A 19,229-nucleotide genomic window follows, 5' to 3' on the forward strand; every position below is an offset into this window, starting at 1 on the left:
CTGACTTTTCTCAAATATCAGTCTCTTTGCAGAAACAAGCAGTTACAGTTCATGTCAACTGTTTGTCTTGAGCTTTGTAAAAAATAAAATTTGTTGAAATAATTCATGTCGTTCTAGAGATGGGTCTTTGAATATGCTCCATTTTTTTTCTTCGAAATAACTAAATGTCCTACTCCTATGCAGAACAATAAGCATATTATTAACAATAATAAGCAGAACAATAACTTTTAAGATATTTATGGAATTGGAAGTACAGCCTAAAGTGCATAAAAACAAGTAATCTAAAATAAGTTTGAAAAAAGTTGAGATTGATTAGTTATTTAGTCACTGCACAGGTTGTGATGATGTTATACCAACTAACTACATCCACCTTAGTTATAACAACAGGAGCAAAAGGAATGGAAGCTTGCTGGCATCAACAGATATTTGAAAAACAAATGTGTTAACAAATTGACCGAGCTCAGTCAAAGTTACATTTTTAAATAGTCTACCCAATAAGGAAATGGTTGAACAGAGGAATCAAGTGATACACAGACACTGTCGAACGGTGTTAAAAACTATGGTTAACATCGTCATCTTCACTTCTTCTAAAATAGTAAAATGTTGCATTGAAACCATCTGTGTCCTCTCACTTTGTCTCTTTAAATTATTAATTTTGTACAGAAGAAAAAATGATTGCCTTGCAAAACCAAATCTGTGGACTCAATACTCCTCTGTAATGCTACTTGTAGATGATAATGCTTGTTAACCGAAAGGCTGAGGAACAGGCCTTCAGCTTTGAAAGTGAAAGCATTTCAGTCACGTCAAACTGATCACAGCAAAACATTGATATGACAAAAAAACAAAACAACAACAACAAATAATAATTTTTAATCGTTTTGAGCTCGTATTTTTGAGCTCGTGTGAATACCATATGGTGTAATCCCACGGGGTAATTCAATATAAATATAGGCACTGAATGCTACCCAAGTCACATTTTGTAATATGTCCAAATTGATTACACGTCTATTTATTTTGTGGCATCATCCTTTGCAAGAAACGTTACACAGGCCGAAGAAGTAACTGATGTAATAATAATTTCCTTTTTCGGCTGACGCAAAGCTCTGCAAAACGGTGCTCGTGTGTGTGCGCGCGCTTTTCTGACATGGACAGCTAAGCGGGCGGAGTTTAAGCTTGTGCGAATCAGAAATAAAATAGAACCGCCCACTTACGCTCTCCAGTTCAACAAATCAGGCACACCCCTTGACATTCAGGGGTGTGACGTGGGCACTGTAAACTCAGAAAGAAGACGGGCTCGGACGGCGCTGTTATTGTTCGGTTTGAAGAGTCGGCGCTTTGTTTTTTTATTTTGGGGGCCGTGAGTTACCACGAGCAGGCCAATTCCACTCAAATACCCGCATGCCTGGGCGGAGGTTTAATTTAATAGCAGAGTGTCGTTTGTATCCGGGGTAGTGGTAGGCGAGCAAGTTAGGTCACAAAGTAGCCGATGGATGCGCGGGCATCGGAGTTATTTGGCTCAGGAAATGGACACTGCTCCGGATCTCAAGGTCTCGCGTCCAACCTCAAGCCGGGGAATGGCTTCGGGGTGGCCCCCAAAAAAGCGTGCGTGAAGAACAACAAGAAAGCCAAGACTCGGTTCTCTCGCAACTTAAAACCGAGCAATAACATCCCGTATCTACCTCCGGAGGTAAGGCTGACATTACGCGCTAACGTCGCCAAGCTAATATTCTTCAAGAGCCTTAACACAGTCTGCTAATGTCACGATGTGGGCGTTTGTGTGTGTGCATGCTGGGATATGTAAACATAACCCCCCCTCCCCCTCCCTCCTATTTCCCCTTCTCCGGCTCGAGCATACTCTGACGCGTTGAACACCACAAACACGTCACAAGGGGAACAACAAAACGAGAAGGATATGATCAGCTAGCATTGCTACTAACTTACAAATCGGTCACCTGCTTAGTTTTACAGCTGTCATGTAGTGTGTGTGTGTGTGTGTGTGTGTGTGTGTGTGTGTGTGTGTGTGTGTGTGTGTGTGTGTGTGTTTACGAAAAGCAGCTCGCCTTAGCGGACTGGTAATTTTCTGGACCAGACGATCTGGCCACTAGAGGAACAGCTGTGTTTGTAAATATCCATTAGGGGTGTGTGTGTGTGTGTGTGTGTGTGTGTGTGTGTGTGTGTGTGTGTGTGTGTGTGTGTGTGTGTGTGTGTGTGTGTGTGTGTAGTGTGTCAACCTATATCTAGCTCTACTTTCATTACTTATCGTGTTCCTAACTCGAACTTAAACTCACTCAACAAGTTGACGTGACCCTTATTTATTGTCTATGGAAACGTGACACAGACTCACAGCACTGTGGTTATAAAACCCTCCACGTCAATTGGGCAAGTCTCAACATGATCCATGGCTGTAGTTCCAGCTGATCCCCTGCATGCAAGCAGCTCCATTGTCTCAATTGTTAGTAAACAATTAAGACAGTTGTGGAGAGATATTGACCAGTCTAGCTTGAATGTATATTTATACATATACTGTGTGTTAAGGCCCACAGCTGACCGTGAGTCAGTTTGTGTAGCTTTCAATGATCATCTATTCACAGTATTGCACTGACCGCCCATTCAGTAGGATTGCTTTTCTTTGTGCCTTTTTGGAAATCAATAGCCTGTTGTCTCACAGTCTCTACAGTCTAACGTCTGTTGTTCATTCTCTCTCTCTCTCTTTCTTTCTTTCTTTTTTCTCTCTCTCTCTCTCTCTCTCTCTCTCTCTCTCTCTCTCTCTCTCTCTCTCTCTCTCTCTCTCTCTCTCTTTGTTTTTCTCCCTGTCTCTTAGGCTGAAGAGGGAAACATAGAGTACAAGGTAAGCAAATTAACTGCACAGACTGTGCTATGTTCAATATAGATAGATAGATAGATAGATAGATAGATAGATAGATAGATAGATAGATAGATAGATAGATAGATAGACACGCACAGCATTTTAAATGGGCTAGTTGACGTATACCACTACAACAATGAACAGCTCATGGGTAGGTCAGCCTCTAAATGGCAAAAGCACAGAGGTTATAAGTATAAGTTCATCATCAATACAATAAGCAATATGCAGGTAATATTTCAGAACATATAAGGGCATATTGTTTACCAGGGAAAACCCTAACCCTAACACTGCAGTGGTTCAGCAAGATCATTTTCATAATCTGGACAGCTGCCTCCCCGGCTACATCAACTGAACATGCAGCACTTATTTCAGATTTGTATTGCCTCAGCCCTACAGTGATCCTTTGTAATGCTTCTTAATTGCACTTTAATTGTTTGTGACTGATTTAACTTTCTAAATTCAGGTTTAATCTTGACACTGATTAACATATTATTTCCCATTCCTAGCTGAAGCTGGTGAACACCACCCAATACCGCTTTGAGCATCTGGCCACACAAATGAAATGGCGACTGCAGGAGGGTCGAGGCGAAGCTGTCTATCAAATCGGGGTCGAGGACAATGGAATGCTGGCGGGACTTTCAGAGGAAGATTTGAGGACATCACTGAATACGCTCCATAAACTGGCGGAGAAGTAAGTCAAGATATCAAATACACATTTTATTTTAACCTTATTTTATTGTCAATGTTAAACATTGTTATCGTGTACAATTATTGGAAGCCTGGTGTAGCCTCCAGAAGAATTCAGTTCGACAACTTCTCTCGTTCTCGTAATTTATTTCCTCAATCACAGGTAAAGTACCAAGCTCTGCAGTTGCAAAAGCAGGGAGTCGTCCAGTCAACGCGCAAGTTAACCGTCTAAAACAACACCCCGAATAGCCGGAAGTTCGGCTCTTTAATACACGGTTGTCCGTCATCAACATATCATAAGCAAAGTAACATTTAATTGTCTCGAATCTGTTAAGAGGAGGAGAATCCATGTTCTCATCTTTTCTCACAGAAAAGGACGTGCAATGTCCAGTTTGCTTCTCTAGTGTCAACATACTGATAAACAGGTGCGTGTGTTGAAGAGTGCAGGTGTGTGACTCAAGTTCCCTTGAGAACTAGACATTTCTAGACACATCTACAGCTGCATAGCTGTGTTGTACCTTGCTAACTTACCCTGAACTTTACTAGACATGAATATGAAAAGCATCTACAGAAATTTTAGATTTATATCATCAACATCACCCTGTAATGGTGAATGTGGCTTTACAATCAACGCCTTTGTCCAATTTGCATGTGCCTGCTCTCAACAACAGGTAATTATTTTGTAATTGTGAGAGAAAATAAACGCCACATTTAACTTGTGTTTCTTTTGTCTAACAGGGTTGGCGCCGACATCACTATTCTCAGAGAAAGAGAGGTCGACTTTGACTCTGATTTGCCCCGAAAGATTGCGGAAGTTCTCATTCGCAAAGTGCCGGATGACCAGCAGGTTGGAGGAGTTATTTTTTGGTCATGTTGTTCTTTCGTTGTTGTCGTTCGTATTTTAATTATACTCTGCTTATTCTTTGTGTCGTTCCTGCAGTTCTTGGACTTGCGAGTAGCTGTACTGGGTAATGTGGACTCTGGCAAGTCCACTCTGCTGGGGGTTTTGACACAGGGCGAGCTGGACAATGGACGGGGAAGAACAAGGCTCAACCTCTTCAGGCACCTACATGAGATCCAGACTGGACGCACTTCAAGCATTAGCTTTGAAATCCTTGGCTTTAATAGTAAAGGAGAGGTAAGAACAGATCTAAAGCTATAGCATAAAAAATGTGTACCCTATTTATATACTTTTACATAATCTGTTCAAAATAGCAGCACAAGTTTAAATCATTACATCATAGCTCTCACAGACTTTCCTAATAAAGATGTTCAATTAAATCAGACAAGACAACATTGGTTTTGGTAATAGTGGTTTATGGAGGGAAAAACAGGTTTATACAAGTTTTATACAATGTTGTGTATCAGCTAGTAATGTTAATGACTGATGTCTAACATGACCTATACTTTCAAAATATCTGAATCGCATGACAACATATTCCTCAGTTGATGACACTCCAAATATTATTGCTTCTTTTCCAAGGTTGTGAATTACAGTGATTCTCGGACAGCAGAGGAGATTTGTGAGAGCGCCTCCAAAATGATCACATTCATTGATCTGGCGGGTCACCACAAGTACCTTAAGACCACCATTTTTGGCCTCACCAGCTACTGCCCGGATTTCGCTATGCTGGTCGTCAGCGCAAATACTGGCATTGGTGAGTGTGGTTTGATTAGTTTACATTTTCTATAATTTTGTAAACGTTTGAGCATTATCATCATAGGTCAGTTAAAATGCCCTGGCGTCTGTCTGTGGACACTTTGTCCGGTCGCTTTACGATTCAGATAAGACGAGCGGAAAGCGGATCTGTCACAGGCTCACACGCTGGTAATAGACACTTGTGGGGCCGGTCTGACGGAGAGTCTTGGTTTGTATACACATACAGCGGTTATGGCCAGCTAGGACTTTGCAAACATGTGATATTCAAGCTTATGTAATGGGCCACCATTCTCACCTCACCACAGCCGCTTTACCCTCACTTTTTGTCCTGGCTTGCCACTGCTCAGACATCTCAAATACCATCCATTCTGAATTCAGATTCCTCCAAGCCACTGAATGGAGCTTTATTCACCTTCCTCAGTGCAAAAAGTTGAACATTTTTCATATTTTGACCCTTTCTGTTTTGTATAACTGGTTTGTCTCGAGTCGCCTGGAATCCCACAAAGCTTCGCCACCTGTAATGGGTTTCTATCCCCATTTTGACATTACATTTGAGCAATTATTACATCTGTAGATTCTGTATTAGCACATGATATTCTTTCACCAAACCAGACCTTTTTTTTTAATTATCATAACCACAAATGAATCTTGAGTGCAATAAACATGTACGATACTCAGGTCACCTTAGACCTCCCAGTCATTCTGACATACTCTCAAGAAGTCACCTCCGTGGTATGGCTGGAATGGGAAAGGCTTTGACAGGCACCGCAAATTGGCTCAGATATATGAGCATGTTGTTAAAAGCTTGTGACCCCTGTAAAGAATAGATGTGCTGTAAGCAATAACCTTAAATGACATAATGTTGTTGAAAAATCTGAAGTTGTGTTATATTTTTGCAAATGGCAAGGAGAAAAGTGGATATAATCAGAGCCTTGGATGCATTACCCATTACAAATAACTCCAGCTCTTAGTATGCTTGAGTAATTAGGTAAACTATATTCAGCTGCAGTGAATCTTTAGGCCATTTTGAATGTGATTTTATTGATTTGGCAAATGCTGTAAACAAAAGTCAGACCCAACTCTTGTGTCAGATTTATGTTTGAGACCTTTGTTTCATTCTGAACAAAGTTAACTAACAAATGGTTATTTGACATTTGTAGTGATGAACAATTAAACAAACGGGATGTCGCCTGCCTCGTAGTGGAATAACACCCTATAGGCGTTGCTGCGTTTGTGTGGGTGTCTGTTCTTAAATTGGGCATGCTGGGAGAATTGGGGTCAAGGATGAAGACCACCTTAGCTATGAAGGAGACATTAAAGGGTACACAGCGTGTCTGCAACCCAAGAGCAACTACTTTAATTATAAAACAGGGTAATGGATCTGTGTAATGCATAGGGCCTGCTTAAGTTGTGTCTGTGACGAGCCAAAAAGCCAACGAGCGGGTCATCATCTTGTATCATTCTGTGACACTTCTCCAAATATCTTGGCACCTTCATGAGGGATGATAGGCTTTCGTTTTCCTATGGACCTTAACCTTGGATGCACTGAAAATAACACACAGCAGGCAAAACAACCCGCTGCTCAGCTGACGAGAGGACACGTGTATTTTAAGTCTGTGTCAACATGTAAACGTGCGTTAGAGGTCAGCGCCCTTAAACTACTTCGCGACGTCGGCCGATTTCAGACATATATCCAAACCAAGAGATCGTCAACTATCAACCACAAAAATCATGCATACACATATGGCTTTTTTTTCTCCACGTCAGCATTGTTTACAAAGAAAGACAATCTACCAGACACTGCCGTGATGATAAGAGATTAGTGTGCTTGTAAAAGTTGCCTTTGACATTCTGGACAGCCTGTGACATTGATTACATAAATGACTGTATACTATATGGTCCTATCTTGTTTCTCAGATGGCATAAGCATATGTCATGGTAAATTCTACTTGGTCTTATCAGTTTGTGTGCATGCTCTCTTTACCCTCAGACTTGCAGTAAGTGTCGGCTGATAAGCAGAGTTATCTTAGGTCACAGCAGTCTTTTCACAAAAAGGATGTGGAATTCTTTTTTCCAAATAAATGTTTTCTGAGGATGCTGGATCCATTTCTGTTCCTTCAATGCAAATGTTTATGTAAGAACTTCATGCACAACACCTGAAGTGTGACCTGCTATTGTTATTCCTTTTAGAAGCTCTTTAATGAATCTACTCATTCAAATGCAGAGTGACCTGCATCTGAATGAGTAGATTCAAATGTCATGAAACCCTCTGACTCAACCTTCTTTTCCCTCCATCCTGTTTTCCAGCTGGAACGACACGGGAGCATCTTGGACTGGCCATGGCCCTGAAGGTGCCCATCTTCATCGTCATCAGTAAAGTGGACCTCTGTACGCGTGCCACAGTGGAGCGCACTGTGCGGCAGTTGGAGCGCGTCCTAAAGCAGCCGGGCTGTAACAAGGTGCCTATGGTTGTCAGCGGTACAGACGATGCCGTCACAGCAGCACAGCAGTTCGCCCAGTCGCCAAAGTATGGAAAAAAACTACAAATACATTATTAAATGTGAATTGTTTAATATTTTGTACCTGTTTAAGATTAAAAACCCTTCCAAGTATAATACAAGCCAATGTTGTCTGTGTGTCCTGGTTGTCCTGACATGCTTGTGCTCTCCATGGCAGCATCACGCCCATCTTCACCTTGTCCAGTGTGTCTGGTGAGAGTCTAGACTTGCTCAAGGTCTTCTTCAACATCCTCCCTCCTCTCAGCAACAGCAAGGAGCAGGAGGAGCTTATGCAACAGCTTACTGAGTTCCAGGTATGTCTGCATTAGCTGTCACATACACTAAAGTATTAAAATTCAACCCACAAGGGATTCATCTCCAGAGCACATTGACATCAGTATGGGTCATTACAGGTGGATGAGATCTACACAGTGCCGGAGGTGGGGACTGTGGTGGGAGGGACTCTGTACAGGTCAGTGTGGGAATTGCTTCCTTCATGTTCATCTTGGTAAACTTGCATTGTTTTCTGTTTGGCATGGACTCTCTCTGACCCACTGTTTCCTTTTGAATGTGCAGTGGTATTTGCCGTGAGGGGGATGATCTCGTAGTAGGGCCCGCAGACTCGGGCCATTTTTACAAGTTGACCATTGGGAGCATCCAAAGGAACCGCTCGGCATGCAGGGTACTCAGAGCCGGCCAGGCTGCCACACTCGCCCTGGGAAACTTTGACCGCTCACTACTACGCAGGGTCAGACATGTTTGACTCTTTATTTCTCCGAATACTGTCTCAGTGTGTGTTGTCCGTATTTACACGAAACAAAAATGTCATATATGTATATATATATATATATATATATATATATATATATATATATATATATATATATATATATATATATATATATATATATATATATATATATATATACATATATATACATATATATATATATATATATACATATATATATATATATATATATATATATATATATATATATATATATATATATATATATATATATATATATATATAATTTTTTTTTTTTTTTTTTTTTTTTCTGTGTTTTCTGCTCACAGGGCATGGTGATAGTGAGTCCGGAGATTGATCCTGTCATCTGCTGGATGTTTGAAGCTGAGATTGTGCTACTTTTCCACGCCAAGACCTTCCACAAGGGCTTCCAGGTGACTGTGCACATTGGCAATGTGAGACAGACCGCCACTGTGGAAGCTGTATATGGCAAGGTTAGTCCATCCACTGAGCTACAACTGTTCCTGTCGGAAAGATGTCCTCTTCATCCAAAACCTGTGCTTATTATATATCCTAATGTGTTACATGAATAGGACTAAATCCAACATTTGGTTTATTCCTAATGCTGTCACTTTCCTTTCTGACGATACATCCCTGAACCACAGGACGAGCTGAGGACAGGGGAGAAAGCAGTGGTTCTCTTCAAGTTCATCAAGCACCCAGAATACTTGAAGGTAGGAGCTAAAGTGCTCTTCAGAGAGAGCGTGACTAAAGGTATCGGCCACGTCACCAAGTTGCAGCCTATCGCCCAGTACCGGCTATCCCACAGCGAGGATGACGAAGCCTAAAGTCTCTTGGTGAAAACAACAGAAAACACCGTCCCGCCCCAAAAGCAGGTTCTTTGAAAACCTCCTGTTTCCCCCGAAGGCCACTCTGTCCTGTTCCCCTGCATAGTAAATCCCTGTTACAGAAGATTGTTGTTTTATCAACCTTTTCCAAAGCCTATCCTTCTATTTGGTCCCTTATGCCTTTTTAAATAACTGCATTTTTTTTTGTCTGCCTTCTGATATTGAGGTCTTACGAGTGTTGCTTTACAAGGCACTGATAAGAAGACCCTTCAGCCACCTCTGTAACACATTCACCCAGCAACATCCACCAAAGTGATATTGAGTGTCAAGAACACTTGCAAGTGGCAAATTTCCTGCACACGGCTATGTTGACGGTCTGCTTGCAGTTCAGGCCTAAACGCACTCCTAACACACTCACTTGCACTGCAACGTACCAACATGCCAGTGTTGATATACCTTTGGCGGATAATAGTTTCCGAACAGTTGCAAGCGTGCGATTTTTGGACATGAAGGTGTATCGCCATTGTCATTGTTTTCGTCGCTCCACACCAGCTCGTCTGTGTGACCACCGACCAGCATAGTGCCTCACTGGTATGGATAAGCCTCGCTGTATTTTAATACTCTACCCTAATAGTACATTGTGGTTCTCAGACACAGCTTGTCAGCTGTATATAAGCTAAACCACCTCGCTTTAAGCTATTATGTATCTGACAAGCGCACTTTATTAACGTAAAAAGGAGTGTTGCGATGTATGCAAGTTTGAACTTGACCCAGTTTGTCTGTCAGCCTGCCAACATAACTCAGATTGGAAATCACGTTGTACGTGGTCTTGTTATGTCTCAGATATTTGTGATTATAATGTTTTTTTATTCACAAAAATGCCTCACGATAGTGCAGTAAGATGGTAATGATCTTGCTGCCTGTCTTTTCAAGTGCTTTAGTTACTCAGGTCAGTTTAGGCATCGTGACAGACAGCAGTCTTCTCTCTCAGAACCACTTCAGTGGAGGTCTCTGGGGCCGACTTGTGGGTGAAGGAGGTTCAAGGTTAAAAAAAAAAAAAAAAAGCAATGGTGTGGCTCCTAAAGAGATGTTCAATTACGGATTATATAGTATAAAGCTGCTGACAGATGCAGTTTTGTTTTTTAAAAAAAAAATGGTTGAGGTTTGAAGTTATTGATGTCACTAAATCAGTGCCTAATGGAACTACCGTTTGAGTGGCCTAATTACACCCCACCGTTCTACCACTTAGTAAATAAATGTAATTAAGTTGCTGGGTGCTATTCCTCCAAACGGCTTTTGATATTTAGAAGACAACCGGGAAAATTAATGCTAATCGCTACTCTATGCTCATGTCTTACTCGAGCATGTTTGTATGACATCATGTTGTCTCACTGACATCAACGAGGACAACTGAAATGTATGGCATGTTTTGTTTCACCCACATTATTGATTCGCACATTTAGTGTAAACTCAGAGGAAAACTAAGAACGCATTTCAACCAAAATTTGTATAGCCTTTATGAAGAGTATCAGGTGTTCGTATTTTATAGATTTCTAGTGGTTTCAGATTTTACAATATATTCAAACATGTTTTTCACTGTTCTCGCATTCTTAATAGCACCAAAACGCTTTCACATTTTTATAATCACCTTTAAAACCTTTTCCTTTTTAAAAAAAAAAAAAGTGTAACATTTTGATCATTGTTTGAGTGAAATGCAATCTTTATGTACAGATCTAATTTGTGTATCATGTTGTACATGGATTAAAGTTGTATTATCTCTTTAGCAGGTATTGAGTTGTGTTGTCCTTCAAGTAAACAACATGATTGCTCCAAGTTTTCAACCATATCATCATACACCCAGCGTTTGCTCTATCGGCTCAGATGTCACAAAGCCATGACTCACGACACAAAATTGAGTTGGGAGTTGTTATTTAATTTCACTGTTCTTCTAAATCAGAATCCGAGCTGATGCAAGCTCATGTCATTACAATTACCTCATTCACAGTTTCAACGCACTCCCAGAACAATGGGTTCACCATGGTAGTACAGGATCAACCCAGTAGTGGCGCAATTGCTCTGATTCTGCTAACAATCGCACATTTCATAAGTTTTTCAGATACATACTCTCTGATTCTTGAGCTAATAAGAAAACTTGATCGTGACACTCGAGTGAGGATTCCTGCTCTTTATTCAACTCATTAGTGGCATCTGCTGGCACATCAGAATACTGCAACATAAAATATGCTACTACAAAATATAAAAAGGATCTTTAATATGTGCTGTTCTGCCATTCCCTTTGTAATAAAAGGTTATGTGACAATGTGTGTAAAAAATACACTGTTTTGTACACTTTTCTTTCATAGTAACACAGTAAAACATGTCTTTCCATTCTTTCACTAATACATTAACTTTGTTTGTGATATACTGTATATGTATTATCAGTAGACTCTATTACATTCTCCTTAAAAATACAGCTTGACAGCGCACCATCATGTCCTCTTGAAAAAAGAATCCAGAGGTCCTGTGCTGCCACCTTGGGAGCGCTGCTTTTTCGGTTGAGGTCCAGACTGGCCTCCGGATTTTGTCTTTCCGCGTAAGGACTGAGCTCTAAGAGGAGTTAGAGAGACATTGGAAGAAGCCGAAACGGTGAAGGAAGAGGAAGCGATGGGTTCTGGGCCTGTGGATGAAGAGAGTGAATTCTGGAGGTCCAGGGCAAAGTGATAGTCATTGTGTTCAGGCATTTCCCAGACCAACACTTCCTGGCCACAGCGTTCACAGTTTAACAGGTCTTCTCTGGCCACACTAGAAGGATGGGGATTTATTTCTGGATTAATGCCCAGTTCAACCTTTAATTCTTCACATAGTGACTGCAGAGATGAGCTTTGTTTTGACTGTAGCCCTGACACAGAACCAACAGCGTCTTCTCCTATATCGTCAGGACCGGGGTCATGTCCTGAGGCTGAGGCCTGTGAGTTTCTTTCAATACTCTTCTTGTGGAAGAAAGAAGAAATGCCATAACAGGGGCTGGCTGTCCCACCTCTAGAGTGAGAATTAAGTGTAAGGGAAGAAACGGGGCAATTGGTATCTACCTCCAACTGACTTTCAGTACCAGGGGTTCTCTGAGAAGAGAAAGACGGGGGAATCCCTGTGGAGCCGATATCGTAGTCCTCCTCGTCGCCGTCTTTTGTAACTTTCTGTCTTTGTTTCTCAGCTGCCTTTTGAAAGAACGACTGGATGGTGCCAGGCTGTTTGCATGCCGAGTCATTTTTCATTTCTGAGGGTGTCTGGGTGGAGGGCTGAGTGACGGAGAAAAGACTCTGGGTTGAAGTGACATCACTGGAAAGAAAGCCAGCAATGCCCCCTGCTGACGGAACGTCGCTGAATTTGCTCGCCGAGAGGTGCAGCAGGGTTAGGGGTGGAGTCCTGGGGACATGAAGCAAGACGGGAGTATAATCAGTCACACGGCCTCCCTCACCCGACTTAATATATTTCACAGTGTTATTACCATGCTGCCTGGTGGTTTCCTGCTGTGTTGAGACTCTTTATAATGGCGAAGCTGTCATCAGATAGTTTGGTCGCTTCGTAACGCACTAAAGCACAACAGCGAGAGAAGCCGCTCTGCCTCTTGTCCCCAAGCTGACGGACACCAACCGTCAACGACTTAGCCACACGACCATTCTGCAAGATGAGAGATGAGAGGCACCGATGTGAACTCATGATACATTTACTGTATTTAACATCCACATGAAATCCAGTTGAGGAAGTAGGTCTGTTGTAAGATGGGAAAGTAATAAATTACTCAACCACAGTTATCTCACCACTTCTCTGTCCTTCGTTAATCTTTCTTCCAGCTCAAGTGCCAATTGATGAAGCCAATACTGGACCTACAAAGAGGTTGTAAAAGTAATAATGCAAATGTTTCATGAAAGGGTAATTATGGAAAAGACGGCATATTTGTGAACAATATTACAAGAAAGTGTCTCACGTCATCTTCCTTGCACATCTTGATGGATCAACATTTTCTCAAAGTTTACACAATACCTGTTTTGACACAGGGGAAGCCCGAGACTGATGGGGCGTACCTGCTCTTTTGTAGCTAGTGAAGTCTTCCCAGAGAAGTTTTTACTGCAGCCGATGGATTTAGGAAGCTGTCTGGGTTTCACCGTGTCAAATTCGATCCCCCGACACAAGTCATACAGCCACTGGCTGAAAGCAGAGAGGTGGCAGATGTGGTTGGTAAAACTCATAGTTCAAGTTATTTGCTGGAGCGCTTTCATCAAACAGTTTTGTCTTTGTGGGAGAAATCTTTGCCAGAATGATTTTGTTCAACAGGAACACCAGGTAAAGTAAAAGAGTGAAACAAGAAGGCCATGTAATGACTATGCTAAACATAACGTCCCTTCCACTTGATGGTTTGACCTAAAAAATGCTAATACTAAGGAAGCCTGGTGTTCAGTCATCTTATGACAAGACCTTTAAAGGAATTGGTGGCTTGTCTTACCCCGTCTTTTCTCCAAAGTGCTGACCCAGTTGAGCCTGAGAGAAGCGGGTCAGATCTCCCATATTCTCTATTCCCAGAGTTTCAGCAATGGAGGCACCCAGCTTACCCCCAAGATTACGGCTGCACAGGTGAAATAAGAAGTGAACAGTATTGTTAGTCAGCTTTTGTTTGACACTTCTACGTTTGAACACGAGTGTAGTTTGTGATTCGTAAATCATTTATGACAAAGTAGTACTCTGAACTCACATCTTGCTGATGCGAAGAGAGCTAAAAAGTTCTGTCACAGAGTCCAAAGGCAGAACAGTTTGTCGGTTCGGTTTGTTCAGACCACAGGCTAATTTGGACAAGACCTGAAAGAGGTGGTTGGTAAACTATGACCCATGGTAAAGATAAATGCTACTCTTTAACGTGTCACACCAGCATTTTGTTGGAATAAAACTCAGAATTGTTCCTACCTTATTGTGCGATATCCCTGCTGAACATTGGTAACCTGTGTCTTTTTCCACAGCTGCCCTCATTTCCTCGATGATTACTGCCCCCACGGTTAGCTGCAGTTCTGCAGGGCTCTGTTCCCCAAGTAGAGCGACAGGGACGGATGCTAGCCACTGCTGGAGACCTCTGGACCTCAGCTCCTCTAGGGATAAACTGCTGTTAAGGGCATACATCCTACCAGAGTCTTTGAGGATTTGTATCACATAAATAACTACAAAATATAAAATCTTCCTGTGTCCAGTGTTGAGGCAAACAGTTGAAAAATCAATTAGTAAAATTTTGATCATAGCCTACCTTTATTCAAGGCAGCGTCCTCTGCAAAGGCTTCCTGTTCAGGTGACGTTTGTGGGTACCCCTGGATGTAGGTCGCCCCCAGCAGCCGAGGCTCGATTTGTTTGTCTGCCATGTCTTTCAGACGCTGCTGGACCGCAGCGGTCAGATCCATGTAGGCCTCATCAATGCTGGCTCTCTCAATCACAGCGAAGCGAGACATCACCTCAATCACCTTCACACTTGCATCCCTATAACTACACAGGGGGTGAGCAGGTTACTTACTTTACTGGTCACAGGATTGGTGGAGGTATTAAAGTAACATTTTCTATTCACCACACCAAAACGATAATTGTTTTATGGCACAATACCAACTGTGAAAAGGTCTAGAGGATGTGCAGTGGCTTGCACACACACACACACACACACACACACACACACACACACTTACTGTGTCAGGTCTGCCTTGCCATGTGACTCACGCACTCGTGCCACTTGGAGATCTGGGCAAAGTGTCTTTGCATCGTCCACCCACATGTTCTTGGTGACACCATGGGCCCTGGCCTCGTAGCTCACAGCTATGATACTAACAAAGATTGGTATTAAGTTGAGAACAACATGTTAACAAACCTTTAGATCACGTCAATAGTGAGCTCGAGGTGATCATCTGTGGGAGATGAAAGCGGATGAGTTGCCAACACAGAGACAGGAATCAAAAATGATCCATGCAACTGAACGGACACATTCTTCACAGTCACAGCGCTGACTGGGGAGCACAGCCTGAGAATGCTCAAGAAACATCTTTGAACAGAGCGAACGAGGGTAAAGATCTCCTGTCAGCTGCATACTTAGGTCACGTGACGGCAACAGCTACTGGAGAAGACTTTTTAAGATAACTGAAAGGCCTGAAAACTGTAGCAGGTGGTATTTAGATGTTTAATTAGTCCAAAGTTCTGCTATTTCTAGGTGAACGAATGGACACACATCAGGTCATTGTAGTGAATTATGCAGTGTCTTTTATCTCATTATGTAGCTCTTACTTTGAGTATTATATGCTGATGAATTGTACATTTATTTGTCGGATAATAGCTGACTTCATCTATATTTATTTAAGCTCCGACCACTTTTCAATATAACCAAGTAGCGTTGGCAATATGGAGTCGCTCTGCCTATGTTTTATAACAGTAAAACTGAGTTTTTTGAGAGAGAAAGAAGTTGTGTATTTTGCATCACTATCTGACAACAAAGACGAGGCGATTTTACTTTCTGACGTCATCCGACAGGCGAAACAACCCCGATTCAGTTGCGTTGATCATGAAAATAAATGTCTCTGTGTCAGAAACTCACCTGCCTCCTTTCCACGTCTTGTACTGTGCCACCACACATGGCGTGTTCCTCAGAGCTGGGTTGAGTTTCTGTTCCACCTGGACGTAAAAGCAGTCCATGTCCACTAAAGCCACCACTCTCTCCTTTCCGTACTCCATCGGAGGAGAGACGACAACCTGCACAAGTCACAGAGCTCTCGAGCTGGCTAAAGGTAAACCTGGCGGATGTCGCTTAGTATTTCGCGCGGTGTGATCTGAAGTTGCATAACTACGTCATCAAAAGTCGACGTAAACCGAACAGCGGATGTCCAATGAGAGCTACTGCGGTCAAGCGAGACCTCATCCGCTGAGTGAGCAGCACGTATCAAAATAAATGACCGTCTATTCCTGGTGTTACAATATGATGATATTCATAACTTCACAATTTCCAATATTCAAACTGCTATAAATACAGATCCTTATATTTGTGAAGTAGAATTACAACGCAGTCTTGTTCAGGTGGAGCTCTGCTATGCAAATGTACATGGCCTTGATATTTTACTGTACAGTATTGGAGAACAGTGACTTCAAAGTCAGCTTCAATGACATAATGATATTCTTAACTTCACAATTTCCAATATTAGGCTATAAAAGGCTATAAAAAGGCTATAAAAACAGATCGTTAAACTTGTAAAGTAAAATTACAACGTGGTCTTGTACAGACTGGCCCATATGTGCAAGTGTATAGCTTTGAGATTCTACTGTACAGTTTTGGAGAAATGTGACTTCAAAGTCAGCTTCAATTACATCATGATATTCATAATTTCACAATTTCCAATAATTAAACTGCTATAAAAACAGATCCTTACATTTGTAAAGTAGAATTACAACGCAGTCCGGTTCAGAGGGGCCTCTGCTGTGCACATTTACATTACTGTACAGTTTTGGAGAAAAGGGAATTCAAATTCAGCTTCAATGACATAGTGATATTCATAATGTCACAATTTCCAATATTCAAACAGCTATAAAAACAGATCCTTAAATTTGGAAAGTAAAATTACAAGGCAGTCTTGTTCAGGCTTTACTTCCCTTACTACAAGGCTTCACTACAAGTTTAACAAGTTAGTTAGATGCATTGTTTTGTAGGGCCAGCACTGGTCTGCCACACAGGTGCAACTATCACTGTCGGATAATGCAGCTCAATTTTCATTTAATTTGATTTTTTAAGGTGCTAGGTCTCATACGAAAAAAATCAAAAAATACATTTTGGGTGTTAAACACTGTATACTGTTGTTTTAAACCAGTTTGTAATGGAAATGTATTCGTTTTTGGAAAGGAAAACACATGATACACATGCCCAATAACTTTTCAAAATATCAAATTATAATCCCGTATTACTTTCAAATATTGATTCTCCTGTCGATCAACTTCTTTGATTTAAATTTATACGTGCTGAGTCAACACAGGTGTGAGCATGGTTTTCTCTTCCCTTTTTCATGTCTTTCATTTATGGAAGTAACCTTTCTTGTAGAGTGTAGAAGTGGCCTACTTCCCAACATGATAATATTTAAAACAAATATGATCAAGGTGGAGGACATAACATATAAAAAATGAGGAAGCAGCAGAGTTAGAAATAGCCACCACTGTTTCACTCAGGACATTGATGCAGACATCATTGATGCAGACATGATTTTCTATGTTTCTCTCCTGATACTCGCTGGACTCATGGGTAAGTGCTAAGCTTTATTTAGAATGCCATGCATAGATGATAGTCAGAGTTTATAAGTAATAGAATGTTACGGATGTTATATAACTATGTCACTGACTCAGTTGTAACTAATGGTCATTGAAAAAAAATGCATTTGATCCCACCACTGTGACATACTACTTTGGTGTTGTTTTGTCAGGAATTCACAGTCAAATTGTGGCAGTAAGTAAAGTGTCAGTCAAGGCCGGAGGCTCCATCTCCATCCTCTCTATGAGCTGTAGTACAAAAAAAGTGAAATACTACAGTTTGTTTTCTTTTGCTCTGTAAGGGTTATTACAACAAACCAAACAAACATAAATTCAGGAAGGTCATCAATCTGTCAGATTATGATGGAATGAGTAATTAAACACACTCTGTAATTCTTCAAAAGTCACACATAAGAGTAATACTGAATTATTTGAATGTTTTTTTTCTACATGCAGTAAAATGTTGTATCTTTTCTTGTTGCAGGAATTCACAGCATAACTACAGTCAGCAAAGTGTCAGTGAAAGCTGGAGATTCAATCTCTATCCCATGTCTCTATGGCTCACAATATGTAAACCATGTGAAATACTTGTGTAAAGGATTTTATTGGTCGTCTTGCTCAATCAAAGTTCAAACTAGACCACAAGGTCGATCAACAAAGTTTTCAATCTCTGATGACAAAATCCAAAGAGTCTTCACTGTGACTGTAAATAACCTGATGGATAAAGACACTGGTTATTACTGGTGTGCTGTGGAGAAGGATGGGTCAGACGTCAAAGAGTATTTTCACCTATCAGTCACCAAAAGTAAGAAACGCACATTCAAACACATTTCCAATCCTTTAGGAACACTTAGGAGTTGTTTTTTTCCTGCAAATACTACGTTAATATAATAGGTCAATATGTAAAATCCATTGACAGTTTCAAGCACAGCTCAAGTCATGCTTCTCACACATCTGATATCTCACATAATAAAATCAGACTGTGCCTCATTTTGTATTGCTCTTTTTTCAAGGTATGCCAAGTCTATATGTGGACCAACAGGAAATCATAGCATTTGTTGGAGAAAGCGTGGCTATCAGATGCTACGGTGACGATCTAGAAGTAGCAAAGTGGTGCAGGCTGGGCGGCTCATGTGTGACTAGATTGATTGATAGTACAACAGTGACCATCAACTCAAGTGTCCCAAATGTTTTCATTGTGACTGTGAGTGAACTGAGAACAGAGAGCAGCGGCTGGTATTCATGTGACAATGGAGACTTTCAGATGCCAGTGAATGTAACTGTTCGTGAGTTACCCTCAATCACTTCAACTACAACCACCACCAATACAGCAAGTAAGATATTATCCATTTTATAATATCGTAAATTAGCGACTTCTTTTAAAATATGAAGGCAGTAAGTGGACACGACAGACGTAACAACTGTCAAAGGCTAAAACAATTTAAAAATAAATTGACTCTGACTTTACAGAACCGTCTCCAGCCGCAACCCAGCATTCCTCTCTGCCTACCAGTGCAGAGCCATATACAGCTCATCCCACAAACCCCACCATAAATGGAACAGGCGAAGAGAGCCTGCAGGAACACAGTAGGTCTGTACATTTTACTCCATTGTTGCT

At 41.3% G+C, this 19,229-nt stretch overlaps 2 protein-coding genes across 6 annotated transcripts; one reads left to right on the forward strand and one right to left on the reverse strand.

The window, feature by feature from the left end:
• The first annotated feature begins 1,267 nt into the window (after nt 1–1,267).
• gtpbp2a (GTP binding protein 2a) lies at nt 1,268–14,477 on the forward strand. Of its 3 annotated transcripts, XM_068567805.1 has the most exons (13): nt 1,268–1,687; nt 2,822–2,848; nt 3,373–3,557; nt 4,292–4,400; nt 4,494–4,691; nt 5,037–5,211; nt 7,521–7,740; nt 7,890–8,025; nt 8,125–8,183; nt 8,288–8,459; nt 8,792–8,956; nt 9,128–9,196; nt 14,320–14,477. In XM_068567805.1, exons 1-13 carry the CDS (start codon nt 1,487–1,489, stop codon nt 14,338–14,340), a joined length of 1,737 nt encoding a protein of 578 aa, XP_068423906.1. In that variant the 5' UTR covers nt 1,268–1,486; the 3' UTR covers nt 14,341–14,477. The 3 variants fall into 3 exon arrangements, with proteins under 3 accessions (XP_068423906.1, XP_068423905.1, XP_068423907.1); XM_068567804.1 differs by lacking the exon at nt 14,320–14,477 and having other exon boundaries at nt 9,128–9,434; XM_068567806.1 differs by lacking the exons at nt 1,268–1,687; nt 2,822–2,848; nt 14,320–14,477 and adding an exon at nt 3,717–3,978 and having other exon boundaries at nt 3,442–3,557; nt 9,128–9,434.
• On the reverse strand, nt 11,311–16,128 carry polh (polymerase (DNA directed), eta). Of its 3 annotated transcripts, none has more exons than XM_068567803.1 (10): nt 15,921–16,128; nt 15,025–15,159; nt 14,645–14,830; nt 14,267–14,477; nt 14,058–14,161; nt 13,812–13,931; nt 13,393–13,516; nt 13,129–13,194; nt 12,816–12,988; nt 11,311–12,733 (listed from the first exon to the last, which is right to left on the reverse strand). In XM_068567803.1, the coding sequence occupies exons 1-10, from the start codon at nt 16,055–16,057 to the stop codon at nt 11,800–11,802; spliced, it is 2,190 nt and encodes a 729-aa protein (XP_068423904.1). In that variant the 5' UTR covers nt 16,058–16,128; the 3' UTR covers nt 11,311–11,799. The 3 variants fall into 3 exon arrangements, with proteins under 3 accessions (XP_068423904.1, XP_068423902.1, XP_068423903.1); XM_068567801.1 differs by having other exon boundaries at nt 14,267–14,445; nt 14,598–14,830; XM_068567802.1 differs by having other exon boundaries at nt 14,267–14,445; nt 14,598–14,830; nt 15,025–15,151; nt 15,921–16,059.
• Nucleotides 16,129–19,229: the final 3,101 nt, after the last annotated feature.

Source organism: Clinocottus analis, unplaced genomic scaffold (genome assembly GCF_023055335.1).
Source record: "Clinocottus analis isolate CAN_PGR_092001 unplaced genomic scaffold, fCliAna1.0.p SCAF_8, whole genome shotgun sequence".
NCBI lineage: Eukaryota > Metazoa > Chordata > Actinopteri > Perciformes > Cottidae > Clinocottus > Clinocottus analis.